The sequence below is a fragment of the Chelonia mydas genome, chromosome 6, assembly GCF_015237465.2.
Source record: "Chelonia mydas isolate rCheMyd1 chromosome 6, rCheMyd1.pri.v2, whole genome shotgun sequence".
NCBI lineage: Eukaryota > Metazoa > Chordata > Testudines > Cheloniidae > Chelonia > Chelonia mydas.
The window spans coordinates 4,586,347-4,603,076 of NC_051246.2; the positions used below are offsets into that span (position 1 = coordinate 4,586,347).

At 43.6% G+C, this 16,730-nt stretch overlaps 2 protein-coding genes across 2 annotated transcripts; both read left to right on the forward strand.

Moving 5' to 3' along the window:
* Positions 1-4,727: 4,727 nt before the first annotated feature.
* Positions 4,728-5,669, forward strand: LOC102940517 (olfactory receptor 8U9). The gene has a single exon (XM_007060047.3). It carries the CDS (start codon positions 4,737-4,739, stop codon positions 5,667-5,669), a length of 933 nt encoding a protein of 310 aa, XP_007060109.3. The 5' UTR covers positions 4,728-4,736.
* Positions 5,670-10,665: 4,996 nt separating this feature from the next.
* Positions 10,666-12,761, forward strand: LOC102941098 (olfactory receptor-like protein OLF1). The gene is given in 2 exon segments (XM_043548321.1): positions 10,666-10,696; positions 11,896-12,761. Coding segments are annotated over 2 exon segments (897 nt in total).
* The last annotated feature ends 3,969 nt before the right edge of the window (positions 12,762-16,730 follow it).

Genomic DNA, 16,730 nt, shown 5'->3' on the forward strand with positions numbered 1-16,730 from the left:
TACAAAAATGTTACATGCACACAAACAGGATGAATATATCCAGTAGATCATAAGCTTTGCAGAGATATGTTACACAGCATATCTGGCATAAAACATATTCAAGTTATGTCATATTTACAGCCATGAGCCTATTTCTATAAAGAATTATGGGGTGCAACATCACACTCTGTTTCACGGAGTATAAATTATGGGAAATAAATAAAACTAACAAAAGAATCAAAAGGGAGCTGGCATGCTCATAGATATTTTGTAGCAGCATCTGCAGAGATGCTGCAGATATCTTCAGTGTTAACCACCAGTTTGGGGAATATCCTCCTTTTTGCAGCCTGCCCTGACCTTGGCATTTTCAGTGAGGACTGCCCCAGGCACCTACAGATCACAGGAGGCACAAAAACCAGGAGGAGGAGTTATAGGCATGACTCTCAGAGGAAGTAGGGGCATAGTGTTTCCTGGGCAGAGACCTGGGGTGACAGACTTTGGATACAGAGATTGCTGGTTTTTGGTTGTTTCTAGTGGTGTTCAGGGAAGCAGGATTTTGCCTCTATTCTTTGTAGCCCCTCCCCCACGGATTATACCAAAGAATGTAGCTGACTTGGATCATCAATTTTTCCTCCTAATACAATCGACCCTGCAATGCCTCACAGGTTGGGACCACTTAGGAGAAGGGGGCACCAACATTCCCTGGAGCACTGATAATACCACCCAAGCCTGCACAGACTTGCGAGATAATTTCTCCTACCATAGTGAAGAAGGGAAGAGTCATTACTGGGCCTGCCTTGGGTCTCCTTGTGGAGAGGTGATGACCACAATGTCCTTGTGCATCTGAAGCCATGGATCAGTGCATGGGCCCATCCCTTGGGGGACCTACACTTTCATGTCAATTGAACACTGCTGTCAATCAGCACCGCACCTTTGGTGTTCCTGGGATATTTTCTAGGTTGGTGGCTGTGACATACCAGGTGTTAGGATATAGATATTCAGGTCTGTCTGTAAAGGCCTATACTCTAAGAATTTAGGTGTATTCTTATCACTTGGCTAGTTATAGAGGTATAAAAGAAAGAATCCACTCTCTGCCAGCGTAAGGGCCTTCTCTTACTGTGACAGTCTGAGGCCCTGTTCTTAGGCTAAGGCCTTTGGGTAAGCAGCAGAGGCAGCCATAAGCTAGGAAGCGACCGGTCACATCCTCACATTCCAAACTAGTCACATTGAAATCAGGTGCTATTGGGCTGTTAGGAATACAATCCTGTCCTGATAACGCCTATCGCCTCGAGAGAAAGAGAAGTGCCTAGAAAATGTAAAAGGAAACTTAGTTTGATAGCATCCTGTCTGGCAAGAACTCACTTATCAATAGCTGGGATGTGAAATCCTGACTTCTGTATTGTTTTGTCATTATAGTTCCCACTTTGCTCTTGTTTGTCTGTATAATCTCTGTCTGGTTCTGTGATTGTTCCTGTCTGCTGTATAATTAATTTTGCTGGGTGTAAACTAATTAAGGTGGTGGGATATAATTGGTTACATAATCATGTTACAATATGTTAGGATTGGTGAGTTAAATTTCAGGAAAATGATTGGTTAAGGTATAGCAAAGCAGAACTCAAGTTTTACTATATAGCCTGCAGTCAATCAGGCAGTGAGTGGGTGGGTGTGTGGGTGGGTGTGGGGAAGATGGGAACAGGGAATGTGGGTAAGGAAATTGGAACCATGTTTTGCTAAAGAGTTGAAATGGGAACAGGGAATGTGGGTAAGGAAATTAGAATAATGTGTTGCTAAGGGCAGGAATGGGAACAGGGACACAGGTGTAAGGCTCTGTGGTGTCAGAGCTGGGAAGGAGGATACTAAGGAAGGAAACTGGAATCATGCTTGCTGGAAGTTCACCCCAATAAACATCGAATTGTTTGCACCTTTGGACTTCGGGAATTGTTGCTCTCTGTTCATGTGAGAAGGACCAGGGAAGTAAGTGGGTGAAGGAATAAGCCCCCTAACACCAGGGTCCAACCCAGACTAATCAGGAGCTGTGTCATACCTGCCTGAAACCTTGCGATGCCTTGCTGAAGTGGCTTCAACTTTGGCCACTCACAAACAACCATCTAGCATGCAAATAACACCCGAGGCATGTCTGTGTAACTGCAGCCTGGCCAGGAATAGTTGGGCTACACTCAGGCTCTCACCACCCTTGCTTATACTGCAAGGTGACCCCAACACATTCCCCAGTCTTTGATTTCCCTCCATAAATGTACGTCCTGTGTTGCCCAGTCCTCTCCTGGACAATACAAGCTACATTGTCCATTATTTCTTTAATAGCACTAACATGCCTGCAACTTAGCTTCTCAGACACTTCTATTTAAACACACTGGATTTGATAAAACAATAAAAAACAAAGTTTATTAACTACAAAGATAGATTTTAAGTGAGTGGAAATAAGGAGGCATAGAAGTCAGAGATGGTTTCAAGAAAAATAAAGTTAGAATGCAACTTCTTCCTAAGTTAATAATTGATGTGAAATTCAAAGCAAAAGTTTCCTCACCACATGCTCTCAGCAGTCTCACTGACCAAACATCTTAGGTCAGGAGCCATCCCCCACTCCAATGGCTGCTTCCTTTATCCCTTCAGATGCGGTTAATCAATGGGCAGAGAGAGAAAGAGAGAGAGAGGTGTCTTGTGATGTCTGCGCCTTCCTTTTAGAGTCCTATTCCACCTTTGAGAAACATTTCCACCTGTTTACCAGAAGACAAAGTGTCTTTGTAGAAGGATGTTCCCTGCTGCTTTTTCCTCACCTATTTAAATACAAAATTAAGTAGAACACAAATTTCTTTGTTTAAGACAGAGCAGTTTGACAGCCTCAGTTTTCACCATGTATTAATAACACAATATAGTGTAATCTTATAACTGCACATACATGATAAAAAATATTAATATTTGTGAGGAGAGCATGACTATTTTTAGTTGACTTATAGATTTATTTAGCATTTTATAGCTGAGCTCTGTGTGCAGATCATATGCATGCAAGATGGACAGTTTTGTGAACTGCACAAGTCTGTAGCATGTTGTGGCCTCCCCCTGAGCTCCTCTGGTCATAATGTGGTCAGCATCAAGCAAAATGAGTGAACCTATCTTTTCTACTTTGGGGAGTAACCTAGCAAGGGAAGGACATAGGATATAATGGTGATTGGCATACTATAAATAGCTAGATAATCTGGAGTACTCTTACATGTCTTAAAGGTTTTACAGTCCACCTACTGGGGCCAGGACAATGAGGTTACTCTGAAACCAGGAATGACAGAGAAGATATCAGCTACAGCGGCAAACAATTAGTTTGTTTCACCTGTATCTAACTTTCAGTTCCTTTGATTCCAAATTTGTTGCTAAGGCTGGTTGAAAATTTTTCTTGAGAATTTTTTTTTTATAGGAAATTGGATTTTCCATTTAACTATTTTTTTCCAATAAGTTATCTTTTCCCCGGAAATTATAAGCTTTCCATCAAAATACCAAATACCTCTCCTCCCTAACCATGGCTGTGGGACTCTGATGATGTTCCAGGGCAGTTCAGCAAGAGGAGAGACCATCGTGCATCATGGGGGAGGTCATCCAGCCTGGGAGCCAGGCCCATGGAAGAGATTGGTGCTGTGGAGTGTCTGAGGCATCCCCATGGTATTTCCGAGTCAAACTATTAAGATTTTAGTGAAAAGATTTTAGTCTTCACAAAAAAAAAAACCAAAACCCTTTATGGATCAGCTCTGCGCAGTGAGTGAAAACACCAGGATGAAATATACCCCTAACTTCATACTCTGTAAATCTGGTAGTAATTGCATCATTTAATAAACCAGTAGAAAGAGTCGGTCAAATTAATCCCCAGGGCACCAATTACACAGAGGGTGGCTTTGGTTTACTGAATTCGTTAATTAGGTGTTATGGCTCTCTGAGCTCAGGTATTCCCAGTTGCTTCAGGAATTATGTCCCATAGATCACACACCCTCGTATAAAGCTTCCCGAATGGTCCAAACTGGCAGTTTCTGTCAATGATGAAACACCACCACAGCTCTCTCTCTCTTCTCAGCAGGTACGTGCTATTGTCCTGAATTACAGACACGCACACACGCAGACACCTTGGGGATCAACAGGTATTGAATTAGAGACCTCCCGCACCGAAAGCCTCAGCCCCAACTCCTACCCCTTCAGCTAAAGGAGCGACGTCCTTGGTTGGAAAAAAGTAGGCAATTACCTAGTCACTGAAGCCAGGGCTTCCCATGATGTCTCTGGGTTTTCAGACAGGCTAAAATAAATGCCAAAAAGCTTACCAAGCACGGTAGGCAACTTTACCCCAAATGGACATGCCAAGCCACAGAGCTCCCCTTGCCCAAAGAGGGTGGAAAGATTAACACTGTTACTCTCACCCCTTCTTTAGCAACGGAATAATCCCTTCAGACTTATTCTCTCACAGCAGAGTCACAAGTTACTGTTTTCTTTTTGGATTTGTGAACAGGAGTGTTTGTGTGTGGGACATGATTAACCTGTGTGTCATTGTGTTTGCACAGAGTGTGCATTTTATCAAACACCTGGAATGACCAGCTGTGAATATCTGGCTCTGTGGACTATGCCCTTCCCTGAGTGGGTACTGATGTTCATTAAGAAACCGATCTCTGTTTATCTTCACTTCTTTCATTACAGAGAAGGGGCAGGTTTTCCTCACCATTCACATGCCCACATCTCTATAGCTGCCTGATCTGTCTTCAGAGGAGATGGGAAATCACTCGGAGGTGACTGAGTTCATTCTGTCAGGACTGACAGATCGTCCAGAGCTGCAGGTCCCCCTCTTTGTGGTATTCCTATTGATTTATGGTATCACCCTGGTGGGGAATGGGGGGATGATCTTGTTAATCACAATTGATCCCCGACTCCACACCCCCATGTACTTTTTCCTCAGGAATTTGTCTTTCTGTGACCTCTGCATTTCCTTGATAATTTCTCCTAAGATGCTGATGAATTTCTTAGCCGAGAGGAAAAGCATTTCTTACACGGCCTGCGCTGTGCAAATGTATCTCTCTTTCGTTTTTGGAGATGTAGAGTGCCTCTTGCTGTCTTTGATGGCATATGACCGTTATGTAGCCATCTGTAACCCTCTGCTCTATATGGTCACAATGTCTAGGCACCTTTGTAAACAGCTGGTGGCTGGGGTGTACGCTGTGGCGGTGGTGGATTCAATGATATACCTGTATTGTACATTTCGGCTGTCATTCTGCAGCTCCAACATCATCAATCATTTCTTCTGTGACGTCCTCCCACTGTTGGCGCTCTCCTGTTCTGACACCCGCATCAATGAGATTGTGATGTTTGCTCTGACGAGCTGCATTATAGGGAGCAGCTTTGTGACTGTCCTCCTCTCCTATGTCTATATCATCTCCACCATCCTGCAGATCCGCTCTGCTGAGGGCCGGCGCAAAGCCTTCTCCACCTGCATTTTCCTCTTAACCGCTGTGGTCCTGTCTTTTGGCACCCTGCTCTTCATGTATTTGCGTCCCGCCTCCAGCTATTCCATGGACACAGACAAAGTGGCCTCAGTGTTTTACACGCTGGTGATCCCCATGTTGAACCCCCTCATCTACAGCCTGAGGAACACGGAGGTGAAGGACGCCCTCAGGAAAGCAATGAATAAACTGCTAACCAATTCTTGAATCTGTTTAATTCTGTATTGGTTTAGTTATTGGGAGTGGAAACAGTTAAATTCAATTCCCAGCCCATTACGATGTAATTTTGCAGAGCCCATGTGATTATTGTTCATTATTATTTTGTTATTAAAATTAATTTGTTTGTATTCCAACAAGGTCTGCAGGCCTCAGCTGAGGTCAGTGGTCAAAACCTGAGGAAGACTCACAGGTCCAGAAAGAGAGAATGATTTTATAAGCTGGTTCCTAGGGGCATCCACCTAGAGGGTGAGATGTTCAACTTCACATATCAGGACAGCGGGTGGCAGTTCCCACTGTATTTTACACTGAATACATCTGATGAAGTGAGCTGTAGCTCATAAAAAGCTTATGCTCAAATAAATATGTTCGTCTCTAAGGTGCCACAAGTCCTCCTTTTCTTTTTCCAGCTACAGGCTAACACGGCTGCTACTCTGAAACAGTTCCAAAGGGGTTTCTGTGACGCAACCTGTCATACAGAGTTTAGGAATAAAATTGCAAAACAATGTGTGTGTGTCTGGGCGGGTGGGGACGTGGGCAGCATGGGAGGACAGCACAAGAAACGATGGACTTCAATTGTAGGAAGGGTGGTTTAGGTTGGACATTAGGTAAAACATCCCAACAGTGAGGGTGGCAAAGGAGTGGAATAACTTGCCCAGGAAGGTTGTGGAATCTCCACCACTACAGATTGTTAAGAGCAGGTTAGACAAACACCTGTCAGGGATGGTGTAGAAAATACTCTGTTGTGCTGTGAGTGCAGGGCAGGGGAAATAGATGACCTCTCGAGATCTCTTCCAGTCCTATGATTCTATGATCTCACAAGGAGCCCTGCACTTGGGGGAGGGGAGACGCCAGCCAGAGCACTGGCCAGGCAAGGAACACGCATCCATCTCCACTTGTCATTCAGCTCCACTGCACTCCCCACCACATGCACACACATAGTGCCCAATGCACACCAAACACACACACACACAGTGCTCCCTGCAAACCAAACACACACACACAGAGTCAGAGTGTCCACTACACACACACAGCCTGACACTGATCTCAGTCAGAATGCAGAATAATCTCTACTGGGAAGATGGGACAGCTGGAATATTTCCAACTAGCCTGAACAAAAAAAAACAAAGAGGATTCTGCTGCCCTGGCCAGGAGATAGCACTAGATTTCCCAAATGGTCTTTTCCATCGGCAGCTTCTCTGAGGCCTGGTTTATGCTGAAAAAAAAGATCAACAGAGCTCCGTCAGACAGGACGGGGAAACTTTTCACACCCTGTGGGTGGCAGTTAGCTTGTACTGACCCTCAGTGTCATTCTTCCATTGACCTAGCTACTGCCTCTCGGAGACATGGATTAACTACATCGAAGGAAAAATCCTTCCATCGCTGTGGAAAGCATCTACACTATGGCACTGCTGCACATCATAGCTGAGTCAATGAATTGGCCTTAGTATAGATATTCCCTGTATCGATCGGTGAATTTTCCCCCTTCCCATTAAAGCGATTTTTCTCTCCTTTTCCTGTCACTCTTCTCCCTCCCTTGATAAAACTCTTTCCTTCCTTTGATAGGTAAATATGTTCAGAAAAGTTGAAATTTGTCCTCTTAGGATAATTTCTTCCTTCCCCTCCCTTGAATGTCATTTCAATTAAAGGTTGAAATGCTCTGAAACTGACTTACTTGGCCATGACTTGGTGGTACCTCTCTGTTTCTCCGCCCTTCACTTACAATGAGTTGAGGACGGAAGCAGTACCAGCTCAGAACCCAAAAATCAGACTAAGAGTTGAATCTTTCCCTGTTTGCTCACCACACCAGTGTTACCCTTAATACCTCTGGAGCTGCTAACTTAGGTGGCAGAGGTTAAATTTGGCTTTGATGACTTTGAGATTTGGTCCCTAGAGCATCTTTGCTCCCAGGACAACAGGTGTGCACAGCACATACAATTAATGGTGTTGCCGTGTCTTTCCTTGTGGAAATGGAACACAGACGGACAGAGAATCAGCTGGCCTGGATTGCTATCTCTCCTGTGAGGTCATTTTAGCATGTTACAAAACTGAGGTGACTATATTCCACTTTATTTGTTGGTCACCTCTTCAAATGTCTCTTTAAGTAATTTCCCAACTTTGGGATGGAAAGGTGTCCAGAAATGAGTGAATTTCATCTTGACTAATTAAATTATTGTCAAAAACAATACCATTTGGATTGACCTGAAATTTTTCACAAACATGTTACAAATACGCCTAACAGCTTTGTCCCAAAACAATGTTTGTGTGAGTGTGTGTGTGGGGGGAGGATTTCATAGATTCATGGATGTTAAGGTCAGAAAGGACCATTATGATCATCTAGTCTGACCTCCTGCACAACGCAGGCCACAGAATCTCACCCACCCAATCCTGCGAAAAACCTCTCACCTATGTCTGATCTATTGCAGTCCTCAAATCATGGTTTAAAGACTTCAAGGAGCAGAGAATCCTCCAGCAAGTGACCCATGCCCCATGCTACAGAGGAAGGGGAAAAACCTCCAGGGCCCCTAACAATCTGCCCTGGAGGAGAATTCCTTCCCAACCCCAAATATGGAGATCAGCTAAACCCTGAGCTTATGGGCAAGATTCACCAGCCAGATACCCAGGAAAGAATTCTCTGTAGTAACTCACCTCCCACCCCATCTAACATCCCATCACAGGCCATTGGGCCTATTTACCATGAATATTTAAAGATTAATTTATTGCCAAAATCATGTTATCTCATCATACCATCTCCTCCATAAACTTATCGAGTTTAATCTTAAAGCCAGATAGGTCTTTTGCCCCCACTGCTTCCCTTGGAAGGCTGTTCCAGGACTTCACTCCTCTGATTAAACTTCCCAATGACCAGTTTATATCCATTTGTTCTTGTGTCCACATTGGTACTGAGCTTAAATAATTCCTCTCCCTCTCCGGTATTTATCCCTCTGATATATTTACAGAGAGCAATCATATCTCCCCTCTGCCTTCTTTTGGTTAGGCTAAACAAGCCAAGCTCCTTGAGTCTCATTTCATAAGACAGGTTTTCAATTCCTTGGATCATCCTAGTAGCCCTTCTCTGTACCTGTTCCAGTTTGAATTCATCTTTCTTAAATATGAGAGACCAGAACTGCACACAGTATTCCAGGTGAGGTCTCACCAGTGCCTTGTAGAACGGTACTAAAACCTCCGTATCTCAACTGGAAATACCTCGCCTGATGCATCCCAAGACCGCATTAGCTTTTTTCACATTCATATCACATTGGCGGCTCATAGTCATCCTATGATCAACCAATACTCCAAGGTCCTTCTCCTCCTCCGCTACTTCTAATTGATGCATCCCCAGTTTATAACTAAAATTCTTGTTATTAATCCCTAAATGCATAAACTTACACTTCTCACTATTAAATTTCATCCTATTACTATTACTCTAGCTTACAAGGTCATCCAAATCTTCCTGTATGATATCCCAGTCTCTCTCTAAATTAGCTATACCTCCCAGCTTTGAATCATCTGCAGACTTTATTGCCACATTCCCACTTTTTGTGCCGACATCAGTAATAAAAAGATTAAATTAGATTGGTCCCAAAACTGAGCCCTGAGGAACTCCACTGGTAACCTCCCTCCAGGCTGACAGTTCACCTTTCAGTAGGACCTGCTGTAGTCTCCCTGTTAACCATTTCCTTTTCCACCTTTCAATTTTCATATTGATCCCCATCTTTTCCAATTGAACTAATAATTCCCCGTGTCACACCGTATCAAACACCTTACTGAAATCTAGGTAAATTTGATCCACTGTGTTTCCTTTGTCTAAAAAATCTGTTACTTTCTCAAAGAAGGAGATCAGGTTGGTTTGGCACGATCTACCTTTTGTAAAACCATGTTGTATTTTGTCCCATTGACCTCAATGTCCTTAACTACTTTCTCCTTCAAAAAAGGCTAGTGTGTCTGGCTCAACAAGGCAGGGTTCTGGAGGCCCAGGCTGGCAGGGAAAATAGCACATCAGATGACAGAAGGGGGGGGTGGCATGCTTGGAGATACTTTGTTGCAACATCTGCAGAGGTGCTGCAGAGATCTTCATTGTTAACCACCAGTGACCAACACATGAAGGGGAGTACAGTCACCTCAGTTTCATATTATATTCAAAAGGCCTCATGGGAGAGACAGCGATCGAGACCAGCTGATTCTCCGGCCCTCTGTGTTCCATTTCCACAAGGAAAGACACGACAACAACATTAATTGCATGTGCTGTGCACACCTGTTGTCCTGGGAGCAAAGGTGATCCAGGGAGCAAATCTCAAAGTCATCCCAGGAAGCAGCTCCAGAGGTATTAAGGGTAACATTGGTGTGGTTAGCAAACAGGGAAAGATTCAAAACTGATTTTATGGTACTGATTTTAGGGTTCTGAGCAGGTACTGCTTCCATCCTCATTGTAAGTGAAGGGAGGAAAAACAAAGAGATACCACCAAGTCATGGACAAACAAGTCAGTTTCAGTGGGCAGAGAGAGAGAGAGAGCGGTACCTTGGGATATCTGCCTCTTCTTTTTATAGTGCTATCCCCACTTTGAGAAACATTTCCACCTGTTTAACAGAAGAGAAAAACTCTGTGTAGAAGGATGTTCCCTGCTGCTTTTTCCTCACCTTTTTGGGCTACCTTTGTTTCCCTTCCTGCTTAACGACTCTGTTTACAGCTTAGATACAAAATTAAGCAGAGCACACATTTCTTTGTTTAAGAGAGAGGAGTTTGCCAGCCTCAGTTTGGAACATGTATGAATAACATGATGCAGTGTAATCTTATATCTTCACATACATTATAAAAATGTATTAATATTTGTGATGAGAGCATGACTATTTCTAGTTGACTCATAGATTTATCTATCATCTTAAACTGAGGTCTGTGTGCAGCTAATATGAATGCAAGAGGGATAGTTTTGTGAAATGCAGAAGTCCGTAGCATGCTGTGGCCTCCCCCTGAGCTCCTGTGGTCAACATGTCGTCTCCATCAAGCAAAATGAGTGAATGTACCTTTCCTACTTTGGGGAGTAATCTACCAAGGGAAGGACATAGGACACCATGGTGATTGGTATGCTATAAATATTTAGATAATCTGGAGTACTCTTACAGGTCTTTCAGGTTTCATAGTCCACTTATTGCCTGGTATTATCAGCGCTCCAGCGCATATCGGTGCCCCCTTCTCCTAAGTGGTGCCAACCTGTGAGGCATTGCAGGGTCGATTGTATTAGGAGGAAAAATTGATGATCCAAGTCAGCTATATTTTTTGGTATAATCCTTGGAGGAGGAGTCACAAAGAATGGACGCAAAATCCTTCTTCCCTGAACACCAGTAGAAACAATCAACAACCAGCAACCTCTGTATTCATAAACTCCAGAGACTGTCACTCCAGGTCTGTGCTCAGGAAACACTATGCCCCAACTTCCTCTAGGAGTCATGCTCATAATTCCTCCTCCTGGCTTTTTGCTGCTTGTGACCAGGAGGTACTTGGGGCAGTCCTCACTGAAAATGCCAAGATCAGGCCAGGCTGAAAAAAGGAGGATACTCCCCAGACTGGTGGTTAACACGGAAGATCTCTGCAGCATCTCTGCAGAAGCTGCTGAAAAATATCTCCGAGCAGGCCAGCTCTGTCCCTATTAGTCTGTTCTTAATTTTATTCATTTCCTATAATTTATAGTCAGTGAAACAGAGTTTAGGAATAAAACTGCAAAGCAACGTGTCTGGGAGGGACAGGATAGGACAAGAACGGATGGACTTCAATTGCAGAAAGGGCAATTTAAGTTGGACATTAGGAAAAACGTTCCAACAGTGAGAGTGGCTATGCACTAGAATAACTTGCCTAGGAAGGTTGTGGAATCTCCACCATTGGAGATTTTTAAGAGCAGGTCGGATAAACACCTGTCAGAGATGGTCTAGAGAATACTTAGCAATGCCATGAGTGCAGGGGAGTGGAATAGATGACCTTTCGAGGTCCCTTCGAACCTTATGATTCTATGATCTCACAAGGAGCCCTGCACTGGGAGGAGGGGGGACACCAGCCTGAGCCGTGGGCAGGGCAAGGGACACACACCTGCCTCCACTTGACATTCAGCTCCACTGTAGCCATCAACACATTCACACACATACTGCCCACTGAACACCAAGCACACACACACACACATAATGCCCACTAAACACACACACACAGTGCCAACTGCACACCAAACAGTCCCCCTGTTTGAGATGTTCCTACTGCTTTATGGTATCACCCTGGTGGGGAACGGGGGGATGATCTTGTTAATCACAATTTACCCCCGACTCCACACCCCCATGTACTTTTTCCTCAGGAATTTGTCTTTCTGTGACCTCTGCCTTTCCTCAACAATTTCCCCTAAGATGCTGCTGAATTTGTTAGCCGAGAGGAAAAAGATTTCTTTCACTGCCTGCGCTGTGCAAATGTCTCTCTCTATCGCTTTTGCAGATTCTCAGCGCTTCTTGCTGGCTATGATGGTATATGACCATTATGTGGCCATCTGTAACCCCCTGCTCTATGCGGTCACCATGTCCAGGTAGCTTTGTAAACAGCTAGTGGCTGCCGTGTACGCTGTGGGGGTTTTGGATTCAATGATATTCACGTGTTTCACATTTCGGCTGCCATTCTGCAGCTCCAACATCATCAATCATTTCTCCTGTGAATTCCCCCCGCTGCTGGCGCTCCCCTGTTCTGACACCTGCTTCATTAAGATTATGATGTTTGCTTTCACATTGTGCATTACAGTGAGCATCTTTGTGGCCATCCTCCTCTCCTATGTCTATATCACCTCCACCATCCTGCAGATCTGCTCCAACGAGTGCCGGCGCAAAGTCTTCTCCACCTGCATTTTCCACTTGACCGCTGTGGCCCTGTATTTTGTTACCCTCCTCTTCATGTATTTACATCCCACCTCCAGCTTTTCCATTGACACAGACAAAATGGCCTCAGTGTTTTACATGCTGATGATCCCTGTGTTGAACCCCCTCATCTACAGCCTGAGGAACATGGAGGTGAAGGACGCCCTGAGGAAAGCAATGAACAAAATCCTAACCAATTCTTGAATCTGTTTAACTCTGTAATGGTTTACTGATGGGGAGTGGAAACAGGTGAATTCAATTCTTAGCCAACTGAAATATAATTTTGCAGAGCCTGTGGTAGTATTGTTTATTATTATTAATTTTTATATTCCAACAAGGTCTGCAGACCCCAACTGAAATCAGTGGGCAAAATACAGGAAGACTCACAGGGGAAGAAAGAGAGAATGATTTTATAAGCTGGTGCTAGGGGCATCCACCTAGGCGGTGAGTTGCTCAATTTCATGTCTCTATTCCATGGGTTATTTAATTAGTTATCCACAGTTGAACAACTTTGAAAGGCAAAAGCAGCCCAGATTGAAATAGAACATCCCTCAGTGGCTGGGGTGCTTTCTGGAAATGCAGGAAACCCAAGTTCAGAGTGTGACGGTTTCGGTCACAGAGACCCTCATGGGGACTGTCACCTAATGTGCTGAAATTACCTCTCAGCCCATTTTCCCTGACAGCCTGGTCCCCCAGAACTCTGCCTTGTTGAGTCAGACATGCTAGCCAGCTGCAACACAGACTGAGGGTCTGGGCCATACCCCCAAAACTGCAGATCTAAACTGAAACCAGCTCAGCAGGACACCTATCTCCAGCACGAAGACACCCAGCTCCCAGTGGAATCTAAACCCCAAATAAATCCATTTTACTCTGTAGAAAGGTTACACAGGGTAAAATGATAAATGTTTGCCCTCTATATCACTGCAAGAGAGATACGCACAGTTTTTTGCCCCCTAGTAACAATTACTTGCACTGAATTTATAAATAAACAAAAGTATAAAAAGTAGGATTTAAGCGGCTTTAAGAAATAACAGAGCAAACAAAATAAGTCACAAAGCAAAATAAAACAAAATACGCAAGGCTAAGCTTAATACACTCAGAAATCAGATACAAATGTTAACTTCTTATCCCAGTTGTTACTTGCGGTAAAATCCTTCTAAGATCAGATGCCTTTTCTGACCTGGGTGCAGCCTGTTCTCACCCACTCCTGTGGTTACAGTCCTTTTGTTTCCAGGTGTTTGCAGGTATCTCCGTGGGGTGGGGAGGCCATGACTTATGCCAGCTGAATACACTCATTGTTTGATTCCCCACTTGAGTAGAACTTCCCTAATGCAGGAATCCTTTTTTGGAATTCCAACCCCCTCTGGAAAAGTACCAGCTTCAAGATGGAGCTCAGTATCTGGTGACATGGTCTTGGGTTGTCCCACAGGTACACAGGAAGGTAAACAAAGCCATTCACCATTCATTGATTCTGAAGCACCTTTAATGGCCTCTACTTAAAATGTCTACATCAGTAATACAAGTTTATACCGTATTCTCCTAACTCCAGACATAAAAATAATCCATGTAAAAATAAGATGAGCACACTTAGTAGATTATAAGATTTATAATGATATGTTACATGGGGCACTTAGCATGAAGCATATTCCAGTTATGTCTTATTCATAAGCATATTTTCATAAAGCATATGGAGTGCAATGTCACACAGAGCTTTGCCCAGCACTGGACAGAAGGGGGAATTGAACCCAGATCTCCCACCTCACAGGTGAACACCCCAACTCTTGGGCTAAAAATTACAAAGGGAAAGACCACTACCGCCTCCTATGGTGGCTATGTTGCGATCGGCACCTAAATCCTCCCGCTGCTCACACACAGTGTTCTGGGACAAAGCTATTAGGAGTATTTGTAACACAATTGTGAAGAGTTTCAGGTGAATCCAAACAGTATTGTTTTTGACAATAAATGATTAGTCCAGAAGAAATTCACTCATTTCTAAACACTGTTATGTCCCAACGCTGGGAAATTACTTAAAGAGACATTTGGAGAGGTGACCAACTTAACAAAAGAAGGAAAGAGCTTTACCAAGGCAGGGAGAAGAGTGACATGAAAAGGAGAGAGAAATAGCTTTAAGAGGAAGGGGGAAAACTCCCCCCATTGATTCAGGGAATATCTATATAAGGCCACTACATTGACTCAGCTATGCTGTGCAGCAGTGCCATAATGTAGATGTTTTCCACATTGATGGAAGGGTTTTTCCATTGATGTAGTTAATCCACATCTCCAAGAGGCAGTAGCTAGGTCAATGGAAGAATGACACTGAGGGTCAGTACAAGCTAACTTGTGAAAAGTTTCCTTGCCCTGTGCAACAGAGCTCTGTTCATCTAATTTTTAAGCATAAACCAGGACTCAGAGAAGCTGCTGATGGAAAAGACCAGTTGGGAAATCTATTCCTATCTCCCTGCCAGGGCAGCAGAATCCCCTTCGGTTCTTTCTCTTCAGGCGAGTTGGAAATATTCCAGCTGTTCCAGCTTCCCAGTAGAAATTATTCTGCATTCTGACTGAGCTCAGTGTCAGGCTGTGTGTGTGTAGCAGGCACTCTGTGTGTGTGTGTGTTTGGTGTGCATCACGGACTATGTGTGTACATGTGGTGGAGGGTAGAGTGGAGCTGAATGTCAAGTGTTGGAAGGAGTGTGTCCCTTGTCCTGCCCAAGGCTCACCTTAAGAAGTGTTCCTGACTCTAACACTCAGATGCTCAGCTCCCAATGGGGTCCAAACCAGAAATAAATCAGTTTTACTCTGTATGAAGCTTATACAGGGGAAACTCATAATTTGTTCATCCTCTATAACACTGATAGATAGTTATGCACAGCTGTACCCCCCCCCCCCAGGTATTAATACATTCTCTGGGTTAATTAATAAGTACAACGTGATTTTATTAAATACAGAAAGTAGGATTTAAGTGGTTCCAAGTAATAACAGACAGAACAAAGTAAATTACCAAACAAAATAAAATACGCAAGTCTAAGCTTAATACAGTAAAAACTAAATGGAGGTAAATCTCACCCTCAGAGATGTTCCAATAAGCCTCTTTTACTGATTAGACTTCCTCCTAGTCTGGGTTGAGCAATCACTCACACCCCTGTAGTTACTGTCCTTTGTTCCAGTTTCTTTCAGGGATCTCCTTGGGGTGGAGAGGCTCTCTCTTGTGCTAGATGAAGACAAACTGGAGGGGTTTCCCCAGGGGCTTATATAGTCTCTCTCTTGTGGGTGGAAACCCCTTCCCCTCTCCTATGGAGAATCCAGCTCCAAGATGGAGTTTTGGAGTCACATGGGCAAGTCACATGTCCACGCACAACTCAATTCCTTACATGCCGATGCCACATTCCCAGGAAAGCTTACATGTGGTTGGCGTCTCTCAAAGTTCATTGTTAGCTTAAATGTTTCTTGATTGGGCACTTATGGACAACAGTCTTTTCTCAAGAGGCTGTCCAACTGCTTCACTGAGGCTACTTAAAATCAAACAAGTACATAACAAGTATTCATAACTTTGAATAAAAAATGTTACATGCATGCAAACAGGATGAATATATCCAGTAGATTATAACCTTTGCAGAGATATGTTACATGGCATATGTCAAGGTTCCTTCCCCACTCTGAACTCCAGGGTTTACATGAGGGGACCTGCATGAAAAACCCCCTCAGCTTATTTTTACCAGCTTAGGTTAAAACTTCCCCAAGGTACAAACTATTTTACCTTTTGTCCCTGGACTTTATTGCTGCAAACACCAAGCGCCTAACAAATATAACAGGGAAAGAGCCTGTTTGGAAAGGTCTTTCCCCCAAAAAAAATCCTCCCAAGCCCTACACCCCCTTTCCTGGGGAAGGCTTGATAAAAATCCTCACCAGTTTGCACAGGTGAACACAGACCCAAACCCTTGGATCTTAAGAACAATGAAAAAGCAATCAGGTTCTTAAAAGAAGAATTTTAATTGAAGAAAAAGTAAAAGAATCACCTCTGTAAAATCAGGGTGGTAAACACCTTACAGGGTAATCAGATTCAAAACATAGAGAATCCCTCAAGGCTAAACCTTAAGTTACAAAAGACACAAAAACAGGAATATCCATTCCATTCAGCACAACTTATTTTATCAGCCATTTAAACAAAACAGAATC

What these genes read in the sequence shown, in the direction of transcription:
- LOC102940517 (XM_007060047.3), top strand. Translation starts at nt 4,737, where the DNA reads ATGGGAAATCACTCGGAGGTGACTGAGTTCATTCTGTCAGGACTGACA.